This window comes from Euprymna scolopes, chromosome 39 (assembly GCF_053919585.1).
Source record: "Euprymna scolopes isolate OS-2025 chromosome 39, ASM5391958v1, whole genome shotgun sequence".
NCBI classification, from domain to species: domain Eukaryota; kingdom Metazoa; phylum Mollusca; class Cephalopoda; order Sepiida; family Sepiolidae; genus Euprymna; species Euprymna scolopes.
Window position 1 is genome coordinate 73,934,072 of NC_136520.1, and position 17,970 is coordinate 73,952,041.

The 17,970-nt window shown below is 26.0% G+C and overlaps 1 protein-coding gene across 1 annotated transcript in view; it reads right to left on the reverse strand.

The window, feature by feature from the left end:
• Positions 1 to 7,689: 7,689 nt before the first annotated feature.
• LOC145263875 (uncharacterized) overlaps positions 7,690 to 17,970 on the reverse strand; it is an 87,889-nt gene continuing 77,608 nt past the window's right edge. Inside the window, exon 3 of the mRNA XM_080120955.1 lies at positions 7,690 to 7,907. Coding sequence (XP_079977081.1) covers positions 7,738 to 7,907 — 170 coding nt within the window. The 3' untranslated portion in view covers positions 7,690 to 7,737. The remainder of the gene's footprint in view (positions 7,908 to 17,970) is intronic.

Sequence of the window (17,970 nt, forward strand, 5' to 3'; positions counted from 1 at the left end):
GGTCTCACTATCAACTGCAAAAACAGGACAAGTTATGACCCAACAACAACCACTAAAAAGAAGTTGTTATTAAACACTACTGCTCCTGTAAATGTGGTCATAAACGAAGCAAATATAGACACATTTATTAAAACAAGCTTAGATAAATACCCAGAAATTATCTCTCCTCACACCAACAAAATAATAACTACTGCAGTATTTATCACAGAATCGACACAGGTAGTCACTCACCAGTTTTTGCTAAATCCAGACAACTGTCTGCTGAAAAGCTGACTGCTACAAAAGAAGAATTTAAGAGATTAATAAATGAAGGAGTAATAACCCCTTCAGACAGCGAATGGTCAAGCCCACTACATCTAGTACCTAAACAGAGTGGAGGATATCGCCGCTGTGCGCTGTGGTGACTACCGCACCTTAAACAGTATCACTAAAAGTGATAGATACCCCATCCCTAATATTAATTCCTTTACTACTAAACTCACTGATAAACAACGATTTTCAAAAATTGATTTAATTTCAGCCTATCATCAAATTAAAATGCACCCAGATGATATTCAAAAAACTGCAGTTATTTCGCCAATGGGATTATATCAATATGAATTTATGCCGTTTGGATTAAAGAATTCTTCGGCTACCTTTCAGAGATATATGGACAGAATCTTTCGAGATATCGACTGTGTCTTCGTATATATCAATGATATACTCATTTTCAGCAATGACGAACAATCCCATAAAAAAGATGACAGAGTTTTCCAAATCCTTCAAGAAAACAATCTCAAAATATCACTCTCCAAATCGATTTTCAACGTAACTGCCCTTGACTTCTTAGGCTTTAAAATTAACTCAAAGGGAATTACACCAACTGCAAATAAAGTAAAAGAAATAAAATCCTTCCGTGCCCTAAAGATGCTAAAAGCCTACGCAGATTTCTTAGTATGGTAGGATTTTACAGAAAATTAATACCAGGTCTTGCAAAGTTAGTTTTTCCTTTATCTGAGAGAATGCGACTAACACCGAAAGGATTAATCACCTTGAATACATTAGAAAAAGAATCCTTATCTACCATGACTAAAATATTGGGTAAGCTAACGGAATTACCCCATCCTCAACCAAGTTGCACACAGTATCAATTTGTCACGGACAGCAGCAAATATGCAGTAGGTGCTGCCTTACATCAAGTCGTGAATGGAAGCCCTATACCAATAGGATTTTTCTCGAAGAAACTGACAGCAACACAGACAAGATATTCTACTTTCGACCGTGAACTTTTAGCAGCTTATTTGGCTGTATTACATTTTCGCCACCTCATTGAAAGTCACGAAGTACTACTTCTAACAGACCCCAAGCCAATATGCGGCGCATTTCACAGTTTAAAACCAGCAAAATCGGATAGGCAACAAAGGCAACTAGCCATAATCACAGAATTAAACTCAGATATTGCCCATGTGAAGGGTGATCAAAATGTTGTAGCAGATTGTCTATCACGCCCAACGCTTGCTGTACAGATCGACATGTACGACCTCCCAGCACTTGCAGGCGCTTAAACAGCAGATACTGAAATACAGTCCTTCCCAGAATTAAAAAAATATACAATATCAGGAAAAGATCAGTTCGTGTTGTGTGATATATCAACGTCATACCCCAGACCTTTTGTACCATTCACACTACGGAAATCCATCTTCGATAGTCTGCATTCAGTGTCCCACCCAGGTATAAAATCGTCTATAAAAATGATTAAGGCAAGGTTTTACTGGCCTAACATAAAACCATCAAAGAATTATGTGCATCATGCACAGCTTGCCAACAGGCGAAAATATATAGACACACAAAATCGCCAGTAAAAACGTTAGAAATACCATTGTCAAGATTCCACACTGTACACATCGACATAATTGGACCTCTACCATCAGCAAAATGTTCAAACAATCCTTACATCAATCCATGTTGATATATTTTAACATGCATAGATCGAACCAGTCAATGGATAGAAGCGCAACGCATAGCAGATATTACAGCACAAACTGTTGCAGAAGCTTTTGTAAATACGTGGATTACTCGCTTTGGTGTCCCACTTCATGTCATAACAGACAGAGGCACACAATTTGAAAGTGAATTATTCATGGAATTATCAAAAAGTATCGGATTCTATAGGCTAAGAATAACATCGTATCACCCACAATGCAACGGACTTATAGAAAGAACTCACAGAACTATCAAAGCAGCTATAATGGCCCGAAAAGAATCTTGGATTTTAGCCTTACCAATTGTTCTTTTGGGAATTCGAAGTATGCCCAACTGCTCTAATTTTTCCCCTTTCTATGCAGTCACAGATGCAAAAATGTTATCGCTACACCTAATGATAGATTCGGAAAATCCAGAAACACTCACACAAAATTTTACTAAAGAACTACATAAAACCATGGCGAAATTTGACTTGACTGACTTTTCAAACAGAGAAAAATCAGCACAAAAATCTTACATACCAAATGAACTGCAAACCTGTAGAAAAGTTTGGATAAGGATTGACCGCGTTCGAAACCGCTAGAAGCCCCCTGTTCAGGTCCTTACACTGTACTCGAACGAACACCTAACTATTTCCTTATAGAAACTAACCCACGCATACACAAGTTTCAATAGATCGTTTAAAACCTTACACTGAAAACAAGCAAAAATGTACACAAAATACAACTACCAACAAAAATAAAGAGCCCACGGTGGGAGAGAGGTTGCAGGGAAGAGAAAAGGGAATCTCCCACTAAGCCACAAAGTCTATTTTGTACTCTGTCAAGGATATGCTGTTTTTAGCATCTCCTGGCCAGATGTGGCAGCAGTACTCCATCCTTGGATGTACTTGGCTTTTATATAGATAGAGATTTGCATCAGCAGTGAGATATCTTCTGGAGCGGTAGAAGGATTCCCCCAGTGACCTTGGCAACAGATTTGATGTACATGTTCCATTTCAGATCAGGAGTAAAGGTCAAACCCAGAAGCCTATCAAAACATGGGTCCTCCCCTAGACGAGAGCCATCCATAATATCCATCCATCTAATAACCATTAGCACATCTGCTGGAGATCTAGCAGAATGGAAACCATATTGCATGTCACTAAGAAGGTTATTTCTGCTGAGGTGGTTGACTACTTCTCTATTTAATATGGATTCCAGCAACTTACTCATTACACACAGGAGACTTATTGGTCTGTACTGAGAGGGAGATGACTTATCACCTGAGGTTTTGTTGGAATTTTTTTGATGGTATGAAACGGTCTATGCCTACAATTACCTATTTGGTCAGGTCTGATACTATAGAGGACACATTCTTTTTAAACATGGAATGCAGAGATAGATCAAATATGAATGGACGGAAGCTATCCCAGTCAGCCATAGAGTATCGATATACAGTACGGTGGAGGGGTACGTCTTAAGACTTATTAAATTTCATTTTTATCTTAACTGTTACAACGGAGTGGTCGGAGGATCTCAGAGGAGATAGAACGGAACATGAACATAGCTCAGGGGAAATTGAGAGAAAAAAGGTCTAGATCGGGCACATGGGTGGGCTTGCGAACACTCTGACTGAGGTCATAGGCAATGGCAAATTCATGACAGAACCTCCCCTCATCATCTGTCTTATTTGAGTGTGTCAGCCATTCCAGGTTATGGACATTGAAGTCACCGCAAATGTGAATGTTAGCCGAAGAATGAGGTGACAGGATGTAATCAATTTTCTCAGATATGCTCTTAAAGATAGTAACTCTGCTGTTGTGTGGGTGATAGAGGGCAAATATAAACACGGTGGTGTAAGCAAGTGCAACCCGGAAGCACATATAAGGTAAATTAGGGTCTTCTCTGGAGATATCCCTGCCACACGGAAAGCCATCTTTAATGTAGGCACATGTTCCATGCCCATGGTCTTCTTCTTCTTCTTCTTCTTCTTCTTCTTCTTCTTCTTCTTCTTCTTCTTCTTCTTCTTCTTCTTCTTCTTCTTCTTCTTCTTCTTCCACGTCAGGACTATAAATAATGTATATACAAAACACGAAAAGTTTGCAATTTCAAGGGAAATAATTCATGCAATTTTAAGGGAAATAATTCATGCAAAAAACTCTTTGAATTATCTCCCTTATTTGCAAGAGAAGTAATTCAAACTATTTTTTACATGAATTATCTCCCTTGATATTACAAGTTTTTTTTTTACTTTTAAAAGTACAAAAAAAAAAAAAAAAAAAAAAATAATTGGAAGACATTCCGCCTCTCAACAAAGCCGAATATTAAACCAGGTTAATAAGATTAAATCTGGCTTCCCAAAAAGAAGAAGAAAAACAAAACAAAAAAAAAACACGTCTCAAACATCTCCTTCTCTGTCCGCTTTCTGCCCACAATGTCTATTTTTATTTTCCGTTTCTCTTCTTCAATGCATGCAAATTTGTCAATTTGCATATATGCTTTTAAATGCTTTTAAGGTGCTGTTTACGTATGACACAATCACGTTCACACACCGTTTCCCCTGCCAGATCATTGAAGTTAAGCAACGTTGAGCCTGGCCAGTACCAGATGGGTGACCATTTGGGAAAGCAAAGCGCTGTATGTACCGCAAGGTAAAATACCAAGTTGAGAAACTGGCGTGGTTTATCCTTCTCTGGAGGATAGATGGGACTCTCTTAAGCCATGGTTAGCAACCCATCTAGTGATGGCATCACTAGTGTGTCAACGTGATTGTGCTGTAAATGTATCGAAATCGGAACTTTAGAAGAGAATCGGTAATTGTGTCAAAATCAATAATTGTATCAGAATCGGTAATTCTATTGGAATTAATAATTGTCCCGGAATTGGGAAAAATATTGGAATCGCCCCATACATACTACTTGTAAATATTTTAATATTATCTCCCAATTTTCCTATAACTCAAGCTTTTATTTGCGTAAATATCTATATCGACCAGTTATTGTATTATGAAATCTGGGTTGAGATTGAATATGGATGCGTAAACGCTTTTAGGGTTGGGTTAGTGTTAGGGTTAAGAGTTAGGGTTAGAGTTAGGGTTAAGAGTTAGGGTTAGGAGTGCATGACTTTCCCTAAAATCAACGTCATTTTCTTTGATTTGACTGCTTAAACAGAAAATGGGGGTTACATATTCACAATCGAATACTCTAGAATATACGAGGTGCCTTCAATAAGTTCCCGACTATTTTTGCACAGACATCTAAAATTGTCATAGATACTTGAAAATTCAGTATTTTATGACTATACAACTGATGAAATGACTGACCAATTTTTATGATTTCAAGTTCAAATGAACAGCTACAGCAGGAATTGGAATGCACTCTACTAAAGCCTGTTTTAAACTTGGAGAAAATGGCACAAAAATGTATGGAATGCTTCAGTTTACTTTTAGACCATCTTGCATAATTCGATTGTCAGTTTTTGAGTGGCATAAGAGATTCAAGGAAGGCAGGGAGTTTGTGAGGGATGATGAGAAGTGTAGAAGGAGTAAGGAGTTAGAACACCAGAGTTGATTGGCCAAATAAAGAATTTCATGGATAAAGACCTTTGTGTGTCTATAGAGAAAATAAGTGCACAGTTTGATGTGAGTGTTGGAACTTTCCATACAATTATTCGTGAAAAACGGAAGATGCGGAAGATTTGTGCAAAGTTTGTCCCACGGGTTCTCAGAGAAGATCAGACTGTTTGACAAAGATGGGCATTAAGACAGTTCCTCATTCCCCCTGTGACTTTTGGTTATCCCCTAAGCTCAAGGAAAATCTTAGAGGCTGTTGTTATGAGACAAGGAGATGGATGAGGTTGTGACGCGGTTCATTGACACGTTCACACAAGAGAACTTCCGTGTGGCCATCCAGAAAATGTTGAAAAGGTTCACAAGTGCATTGCAGCCAGAGGAGATCACTTTAAATCAGTAGTTCTCAACTGGGGTCCACATAGACCCTAGGGGTCCAGGGAATATATCTGTGGGTTCACAGGCAAAACATAACAAAACTTATTATCATAATTATCATAGTTGTTGTCGAATACTTTATTTGCATTAAATTAGTTTTCATTTAAAAATTAAGCTTAATTATTTAATATTTCTTTGATTATTAAAACCTCAAAATTTATATTAGTGAAAAATAGAAGATTGTCTTATGACCAATATTATGAAGGGGTCCACCAAGATAAAAAGGGAAAGGGGTCCAGGAGTAAAAAAAGGTTGAGAACCACTGGTTTAAATGGTAACTAGAGTTTCATGTGTGTATCATCAATAAAAGTTCATATATGAAAAATGTCCGAAGGTATCTCGGCTGAAAAGTTTGTATATAAACACAAAAATACTAAGATTCTCGTACATTTTTTTGCTGGAAAAAACATATGAGTGATTACCACAAAATGAAAAGAAATAATTTTGAATTAAAAAACACATTTATTTTAAAATAATTATATAAATTAAATAAACATATTTAATTAAATATAATTATAAAATTAAAAAAACAACAACATATTTATTTAAAAATAATCATGAAATTAACTAAACATATTTATTAAAGAAATAATTATTAAATAAAATAAACATATTTATTTAAAATAATTATAAAATTAAATTAAGATATTAAATAAATAATTATAAAATCAAATAAGGATATTTATTTAAAAATAATCATAAAATTAATTAAGCACATTTATATAAAATATAATTACTAAATAAACATGTATTGAAAATAATTATAAATAAAATAAACATACTTATTTAAAAAAATTATAAAATTAAATAAAAATATTTATCAAAAAATAATTATAAATTAAATAAACATATTTATTTAAAAAATTCAAATGTAATACACATATTAATTTAAAAGTAATTCTAAAATGAAATAAGCACGTTTATTTAAAAATAATCAAAATTAAATAAGCACATGCATTAAAAATATTATTATTAAATAAATATATTAAGTTAAAAATAATTATAAATTAAATAAATATATTTACTTTGAAATAATTATAAATTAAATAAACATATTTATTTTAAAATAATTATGGAATTAAATAAGAATGTTTATTTAAAAATAATTATTAATTCAAATAAACACATTTATGTAAAATATAATTATTAAATAAACATATGTTTTTAAAATAATTATAAATTAATTAAACACCTTTATTTAATAATCAAAATTAAATAAGCACATTTATTTAAAAATAATTTAAAATTAAATAAACATATTTATTTAAAAGTAATTATAAAATGAAATAAGCACGTTTATTTAAAATACTCATAAAGTTAAATAAGCACATTTATTTACAAATAATTATAAAATTAAATAAACATATAAAAATAATTATAAAATTAAATGAACATATTTATTTTAAAAAATTATAAAATGAAAATAAAACATATTTATTTTAAAAACTATACGAATATTCTTAGTTATTATATTTCAAGATAACATGCAAGTGAAACAAACAAGAAATCGTGGAATGTAATTGGGGCGGGGTCGATAAATTTACTAACACCTTCTAATTCCCATGACATATCATGACGTAGACAGCTATCACTGGACCGACTAAATTAATATGAGTGATTGCTAAAATGGATTTCAATGCCCTGCAAAATGCATGCACTAAAATCGATGATGTGAAATTGAATGTGTGAGGTGAGACTTGGAAATGAACAGAAAGCAAACAAACAGACAGACAATATGCGTGCTTTATAAATAGTTTTATTCATAGATTTTATTTTATTGTTATATGTTTAGATTTTCATCACCAGGTGTCGGTCATTTGGTAGTTGTCGCTCACTATAAATGGCGGAATCCAATTGTTTGATATACTTTTTATTTAACTTTCGTTTCTGGTCAGAGTCTTCAATTTCCTGGTTCGATCTTGGAATTCGGAAGTCTACACGGCAGCAGGCAATGATAACTGAAAAATAACACACATATATATATATATATATATATATATATATATATATATATATATATATGTTAAAACTGGTAATTAGTAAAAGCTTGAAGAGAGTGCTCAATACAATCGCAGAGCAAATATGTGTTTTATTTTTTTTTATTACCGTTTTATCTGTTTGGTTACATATGTTTCAGATGTTGGACCGTGTTTACGATCACACAGCCTCGTCAGACCTTACAGAAATGGTTGTTAGTTATTGGAAAAAAAATGTTTTTTTTCCACAACACAAAATACACTTTTTTCCAATAACTAACAACCACTTCTGCATGGCCTGACAAGGCTGTTGGATCGTACAAATGGTCCAACATCTGAAACATATGTAGCCAAACAGATAAAACGGTAATAAAATATAAAACACACACACACACACACACACACATATATATATATATATATATATATATATATATATATATATATATATATATACATATATATATATATATATTTATTTAATGAAATTACAGGGATATAGTGTTTACCTGATATATGCAGTGGAAAACTTCAAACTAATATAAATAAGTGGTAAACTTTAAACTAATATAAATAAGTGGTAAACTTTAAACTAATATAAACAAGTGGTAAACTTTAAACTAATATAAATAAGTGGAAAACTTCAAACTAATATAAACAAGTGGTAAACTTTAAACTAATATAAATAAGTGGTAAACTTTAAACTAATATAAACAAGTGGTAAACTTTAAACTAATATAAACAAGTGGTAAACTTTAAACTAATATAAATAAGTGGAAAACTTTAAACTAATATAAATAAGTGGTAAACTTCAAACTAATATAAACAAGTGGTAAACTTTAAACTAATATAAATAAGTGGTAAACTTTAAACTAATATAAATAAGTGGTAAACTTTAAACTAATATAAATAAGTGGTAAACTTTAAACTAATATAAATAAGTGGTAAACTTTAAACTAATATAAATAAGTGGTAAACTTTAAACTAATATAAATAAGTGGTAAACTTAAAACTAATATAAACAAGTGGTAAACTTTAAACTAATATAAATAAGTGGTAAACTTTAAACTAATATAAACAAGTGGTAAACTTTAAACTAATATAAATAAGTGGTAAACTTTAAACTAATATAAATAAGTGGTAAACTTCAAACTAATATAAACAAGTGGTAAACTTTAAACTAATATAAATAAGTGGTAAACTTTAAACTAATATAAATAAGTGGTAAACTTTAAACTAATATGAATAAGTGGTAAACTTCAAACTAATATAAACAAGTGGTAAACTTTAAACTAATATAAATAAGTGGTAAACTTTAAACTAATATAAATAAGTGGTAAACTTTAAACTAATATAAACAAGTGGTAAACTTTAAACTAATATAAATAAGTGGTAAACTTTAAACTAATATAAACAAGTGGTAAACTTTAAACTAATATAAATAAGTGGTAAACTTTAAACTAATATAAACAAGTGGTAAACTTTAAACTAATATAAATAAGTGGTAAACTTTAAACTAATATAAATACGTGGGAAATTTAAACTAATATAAACAAGTGGTAAACTTTAAACTAATATAAATAAGTGGTAAACTTTAAACTAATATAAACAAGTGGTAAACTTTAAACTAATATAAACAAGTGGTAAACTTTAAACTAATATAAATAAGTGGTAAACTTTAAACTAATATAAACAAGTTGTAAACTTTAAACTAATATAAATAAGTGGTAAACTTTAAACTAATATAAATAAGTGGTAAACTTTAAACTAATATAAATAAGTGGTAAACTTTGAACTAATATAAATAAGTGGTAAACTTTAAACTAATATAAATAAGTGGTAAACTTTAAACTAATATAAATAAGTTGTAAACTTTAAACTAATATAAACAAGTGGTAAACTTTAAACTAATATAAATAAGTGGTAAACTTTAAACTAATATAAATAAGTGGTAAACTTTAAACTAACATAAATAAGTGGTAAACTTTAAACTAATATAAATAAGTGGTAAACTTTAAACTAATATAAATAAGTGGTAAACTTTAAACTAATATAAACAAGTGGTAAACTTTAAACTAATATAAATAAGTGGTAAACTTTAAACTAATATAAATAAGTGGTAAACTTCAAACTAATATAAACAAGTGGTAAACTTTAAACTAATATAAATAAGTGGTAAACTTTAAACTTATATAAATAAGTGGTAAACTTTAAACTAATATAAATAAGTGTTAAACTTAAAACTAATATAAACAAGTGGTAAACTTTAAACTAATATAAATAAGTGGTAAACTTTAAACTAATATAAACAAGTGGTAAACTTTAAACAAATATAAACAAGTGGTAAACTTTAAACTAATATAAACAAGTGGTAAACTTTAAACTAATATAAACAAGTGGTAAACTTTAAACTAATATAAATAAGTGGTAAACTTTAAACTAATATAAATAAGTGGTAAACTTTAAACTAATATAAATAAGTGGTAAACTTTAAACTAATATAAATAAGTGGTAAACTTTAAACTAATATAAACAAGTGGTAAACTTTAAACTAATATAAATAAGTGGTAAACTTTAAACTAATATAAATAAGTGGTAAACTTCAAACTAATATAAACAAGTGGTAAACTTTAAACTAATATAAATAAGTGGTAAACTTTAAACTAATATGAATAAGTGGTAAACTTCAAACTAATATAAACAAGTGGTAAACTTTAAACTAATATAAATAAGTGGTAAACTTTAAACTAATATAAATAAGTGGTAAACTTCAAACTAATATAAACAAGTGGTAAACTTTAAACTAATATAAATAAGTGGTAAACTTTAAACTAATATAAATAAGTGGTAAACTTTAAACTAATATAAATAAGTGGTAAACTTTAAACTAATATAAATAAGTGGTAAACTTTAAACTAATATAAATAAGTGGTAAACTTCAAACTAATATAAACAAGTGGTAAACTTTAAACTAATATAAATAAGTGGTAAACTTTAAACTAATATAAATAAGTGGTAAACTTTAAACTAATATAAATAAGTGGTAAACTTTAAACTAATATAAACAAGTGGTAAACTTTAAACTAATATAAATAAGTGGAAAACTTCAAACTAATATAAACAAGTGGTAAACTTTAAACTAATATAAATAAGTGGTAAACTTTAAACTAATATAAACAAGTGGTAAACTTTAAACTAATATAAACAAGTGGTAAACTTTAAACTAATATAAATAAGTTGAAAACTTTAAACTAATATACATAAGTGGTAAACTTCAAACTAATATAAACAAGTGGTAAACTTTAAACTAATATAAATAAGTGGTAAACTTTAAACTAATATAAATAAGTGGTAAACTTCAAACTAATATAAACAAGTGGTAAACTTTAAACTAATATAAATAAGTGGTAAACTTTAAACTAATATAAATAAGTGGTAAACTTTAAACTAATATAAATAAGTGGTAAACTTTAAACTAATATAAATAAGTGGTAAACTTTAAACTAATATAAATAAGTGGTAAACTTTAAACTAATATAAATAAGTGGTAAACTTTAAACTAATATAAACAAGTGGTAAACTTTAAACTAATATAAATAAGTGGTAAACTTTAAACTAATATAAACAAGTGGTAAACTTTAAACTAATATAAACAAGTGGTAAACTTTAAACAAATATAAATAAGTGGTAAACTTTAAACTAATATAAACAAGTGGAAAACTTTAAACTAATATAAACAAGTGGTAAACTTTAAACTAATATAAATAAGTGGTAAACTTTAAACTAATATAAATAAGTGGTAAACTTTAAACTAATATAAATAAGTGGTAAACTTTAAACTAATATAAATAAGTGGTAAACTTTAAACTAATATAAACAAGTGGTAAACTTTAAACTAATATAAATAAGTGGTAAACTTTAAACTAATATAAATAAGTGGTAAACTTCAAACTAATATAAACAAGTGGTAAACTTTAAACTAATATAAATAAGTGGTAAACTTTAAACTAATATAAATAAGTGGTAAACTTTAAACTAATATGAATAAGTGGTAAACTTCAAACTAATATAAACAAGTGGTAAACTTTAAACTAATATAAATAAGTGGTAAACTTTAAACTAATATAAATAAGTGGTAAACTTTAAACTAATATAAACAAGTGGTAAACTTTAAACTAATATAAATAAGTGGTAAACTTTAAACTAATATAAACAAGTGGTAAACTTTAAACTAATATAAATAAGTGGTAAACTTTAAACTAATATAAACAAGTGGTAAACTTTAAACTAATATAAACAAGTGGTAAACTTTAAACTAATATAAATACGTGGGAAATTTAAACTAATATAAACAAGTGGTAAACTTTAAACTAATATAAATAAGTGGTAAACTTTAAACTAATATAAACAAGTTGTAAACTTTAAACTAATATAAACAAGTGGTAAACTTTAAACTAATATAAATAAGTGGTAAACTTTAAACTAATATAAACAAGTGGTAAACTTTAAACTAATATAAATAAGTGGTAAACTTTAAACTAATATAAATAAGTGGTAAACTTTAAACTAATATAAATAAGTGGTAAACTTTGAACTAATATAAATAAGTGGTAAACTTTAAACTAATATAAATAAGTGGTAAACTTTAAACTAATATAAATAAGTTGTAAACTTTAAACTAATATAAACAAGTGGTAAACTTTAAACTAATATAAATAAGTGGTAAACTTTAAACTAATATAAATAAGTGGTAAACTTTAAACTAACATAAATAAGTGGTAAACTTTAAACTAATATAAATAAGTGGTAAACTTTAAACTAATATAAATAAGTGGTAAACTTTAAACTAATATAAACAAGTGGTAAACTTTAAACTAATATAAATAAGTGGTAAACTTTAAACTAATATAAATAAGTGGTAAACTTCAAACTAATATAAACAAGTGGTAAACTTTAAACAAATATGAACAAGTGGTAAACTTTAAACTAATATAAATAAGTGGTAAACTTTAAACTAATATGAATAAGTGGTAAACTTCAAACTAATATAAACAAGTGGTAAACTTTAAACTAATATAAATAAGTGGTAAACTTTAAACTAATATAAATAAGTGGTAAACTTCAAACTAATATAAACAAGTGGTAAACTTTAAACTAATATAAATAAGTGGTAAACTTTGAACTAATATAAATAAGTGGTAAACTTTAAACTAATATAAATAAGTGGTAAACTTTAAACTTATATAAATAAGTGGTAAACTTTAAACTAATATAAACAAGTGGTAAACTTTAAACTAATATAAATAAGTGGTAAACTTTAAACTAATATAAACAAGTGGTAAACTTTAAACTAATATAAATAAGTGGTAAACTTTAAACTAATATAAACAAGTGGTAAACTTTAAACTAATATAAATAAGTGGTAAACTTTAAACTAATATAAATACGTGGGAAACTTTAAACTAATATAAATAAGTGGTAAACTTTAAACTAATATAAATTAGTGGTAAACTTTAAACTAATATAAGCAAGTGGTAAACTTTAAACTAATATAAATAAGTGGTAAACTTTAAACTAATATAAATAAGTGGTAAACTTCAAACTAATATAAACAAGTGGTAAACTTTAAACTAATATAAATAAGTGGTAAACTTTAAACTAATATAAATAAGTGGTAAACTTTAAACTAATATAAATAAGTGGTAAACTTCAAACTAATATAAACAAGTGGTAAACTTTAAACTAATATAAATAAGTGGTAAACTTTAAACTAATATAAATAAGTGGTAAACTTCAAACTAATATAAATTAGTGGTAAACTTTAAACTAATATAAACAAGTGGTAAACTTTAAACTAATATAAATAAGTGGTAAACTTTAAACTTATATAAACAAGTGGTAAACTTTAATCTTATATAAATAAGTGGTAAACTTTAAAGTAATATAAATAAGTGGTAAACTTTAAACTAATATAAACAAGTGGTAAACTTTAAACTAATATAAATAAGTGGTAAACTTTAAACTAATATAAATAAGTGGTAAACTTTAAACTAATATAAATAAGTGGTAAACTTCAAACTAATATAAACAAGTGGTAAACTTTAAACTAATATAAATAAGTGGTAAACTTTAAACTAATATAAACAAGTGGTAAACTTTAAACTAATATAAATAAGTGGTAAACTTTAAACTAATATAAATAAGTGGTAAACTTTAAACTAATATAAATAAGTGGTAAACTTTCAACTAATATAAATAAGTGGTAAACTTTAAACTAATATAAACAAGTGGTAAACTTTAAACTAATATAAATAAGTGGTAAACTTTAAACTAATATAAATAAGTGGTAAACTTCAAACTAATATAAACAAGTGGTAAACTTTAAACTAATATAAATAAGTGGTAAACTTTAAACTAATATAAATAAGTGGTAAACTTTAAACTAATATAAATAAGTGGTAAACTTTAAACTAATATAAACAAGTGGTAAACTTTAAACTAATATAAATAAGTGGTAAACTTTAAACTAATATAAATAAGTGGTAAACTTTAAACTAATATAAATAAGTGGTAAACTTTAAACTAATATAAATAAGTGGTAAACTTTAAACTTATATAAATAAGTGGTAAACTTTAAACTAATATAAATAAGTGGTAAACTCTAAACTAATATAAACAAGTGGTAAACTTTAAACTAATATAAATAAGTGGTAAACTTCAAACTAATATAAATAAGTGGTAAACTTCAAACTAATATAAACAAGTGGTAAACTTTAAACTTATATAAAGAAGTGGTAAACTTTAAACTAATATAAATAAGTGGTAAACTTTAAACTAATATAAATAAGTGGTAAACTTTAAACTAATATAAATAAGTTGTAAACTTTAAACTAATATAAACAAGTGGTAAACTTTAAACTAATATAAATAAGTGGTAAACTTTAAAACTAATATAAATAAGTGGTAAACTTCAAACTAATATAAATAAGTGGTAAACTTTAAACTAATATAAATAAGTGGTAAACTTTAAACTAATATAAATAAGTGGTAAACTTTAAACTAATATAAATAAGTGTAAAACTTCAAACTAATATAAACAAGTGGTAAACTTTAAACTAATATAAACAAGTGGTAAACTTTAAACTAATATAAACAAGTGGTAAACTTTAAATAATATAAATAAGTGGTAAACTTTAAACTAATATAAATAAGTGGTAATCTTTAAACTAATATAAACAAGTGGTAAACTTTAAACTTATATAAATAAGTGGTAAACTTTAAACTTATATAAATAAGTGGTAAACTTTAAACTAATATAAATAAGTGTTAAACTTAAAACTAATATAAACAAGTGGTAAACTTTAAACTAATATAAATAAGTGGTAAACTTTAAACTAATCTAAACAAGTGGTAAACTTTAAACTAATATAAATAAGTGGTAAACTTTAAACTAATATAAATAAGTGGTAAACTTTAAACTAATATAAATAAGTGGTAAACTTTAAACTAATATAAACAAGTGGTAAACTTTAAACTAATATAAACAAGTGGTAAACTTTAAACTAATATAAATAAGTGGTAAACTTTAAACTAATATAAATAAGTGGTAAACTTTAAACAAATATAAACAAGTGGTAAACTTTAAACTAATATAAATAAGTGGTAAACTTTAAACTAATATAAATAAGTGGTAAACTTTAAACTAATATAAACAAGTGGTAAACTTCAAACTAATATAAATAAGTGGTAAACTTTAAACTAATATAAATAAGTGGTAAACTTCAAACTAATATAAACAAGTGGTAAACTTTAAACTAATATAAATAAGTGGTAAACTTTAAACTAATATAAACAAGTGGTAAACTTTAAACTAATATAAATAAGTGGTAAACTTTAAACTAATATAAACAAGTGGTAAACTTTAAACTAATATAAATAAGTGGTAAACTTTAAACTAATATAAATAAGTGGTAAACTTCAAACTAATATAAACAAGTGGTAAACTTTAAACTAATATAAATAAGTGGTAAACTTTAAACTAATATAAATAAGTGGTAAACTTTAAACTAATATAAATAAGTGGTAAACTTTAAACTAATATAAACAAGTGGTAAACTTTAAACTAATATAAATAAGTGGTAAACTTTAAACTAATATAAATAAGTGGTAAACTTTAAACTAATATAAATAAGTGGTAAACTTTAAACTAATATAAATAAGTGGTAAACTTTAAACTTATATAAATAAGTGGTAAACTTTAAACTAATATAAATAAGTGGTAAACTCTAAACTAATATAAACAAGTGGTAAACTTTAAACTAATATAAATAAGTGGTAAACTTCAAACTAATATAAATAAGTGGTAAACTTCAAACTAATATAAACAAGTGGTAAACTTTAAACTTATATAAAGAAGTGGTAAACTTTAAACTAATATAAATAAGTGGTAAACTTTAAACTAATATAAATAAGTGGTAAACTTTAAACTAATATAAATAAGTTGTAAACTTTAAACTAATATAAACAAGTGGTAAACTTTAAACTAATATAAATAAGTGGTAAACTTTAAAACTAATATAAATAAGTGGTAAACTTCAAACTAATATAAATAAGTGGTAAACTTTAAACTAATATAAATAAGTGGTAAACTTTAAACTAATATAAATAAGTGGTAAACTTTAAACTAATATAAATAAGTGTAAAACTTCAAACTAATATAAACAAGTGGTAAACTTTAAACTAATATAAACAAGTGGTAAACTTTAAACTAATATAAACAAGTGGTAAACTTTAAATAATATAAATAAGTGGTAAACTTTAAACTAATATAAATAAGTGGTAATCTTTAAACTAATATAAACAAGTGGTAAACTTTAAACTTATATAAATAAGTGGTAAACTTTAAACTTATATAAATAAGTGGTAAACTTTAAACTTATATAAATAAGTGGTAAACTTTAAACTAATATAAATAAGTGTTAAACTTAAAACTAATATAAACAAGTGGTAAACTTTAAACTAATATAAATAAGTGGTAAACTTTAAACTAATCTAAACAAGTGGTAAACTTTAAACTAATATAAATAAGTGGTAAACTTTAAACTAATATAAATAAGTGGTAAACTTTAAACTAATATAAATAAGTGGTAAACTTTAAACTAATATAAACAAGTGGTAAACTTTAAACTAATATAAACAAGTGGTAAACTTTAAACTAATATAAATAAGTGGTAAACTTTAAACTAATATAAATAAGTGGTAAACTTTAAACTAATATAAACAAGTGGTAAACTTTAAACTAATATAAATAAGTGGTAAACTTTAAACTAATATAAATAAGTGGTAAACTTTAAACTAATATAAACAAGTGGTAAACTTCAAACTAATATAAATAAGTGGTAAACTTTAAACTAATATAAATAAGTGGTAAACTTCAAACTAATATAAACAAGTGGTAAACTTTAAACTAATATAAATAAGTGGTAAACTTCAAACTAATATAAACAAGTGGTAAACTTTAAACTAATATAAATAAGTGGTAAACTTTAAACTAATATAAACAAGTGGTAAACTTTAAACTAATATAAACAAGTGGTAAACTTCAAACTAATATAAATAAGTGGTAAACTTTAAACTAATATAAATAAGTGGTAAACTTTAAACTAATATAAATAAGTGGTAAACTTTAAACTAATATAAACAAGTGGTAAACTTTAAACTAATATAAATAAGTGGTAAACTTTAAACTAATATAAATAAGTGGTAAACTTCAAACTAATATAAACAAGTGGTAAACTTTAAACTAATATAAATAAGTGGTAAACTTCAAACTAATATAAACAAGTGGTAAACTTTAAACTAATATAAATAAGTGGTAAACTTTAAACTAATATAAATAAGTGGTAAACTTTAAACTAATATAAACAAGTGGTAAACTTCAAACTAATATAAATAAGTGGTAAACTTTAAACTAATATAAACAAGTGGTAAACTTTAAACTAATATAAATAAGTGGTAAACTTTAAACTAATATAAACAAGTGGTA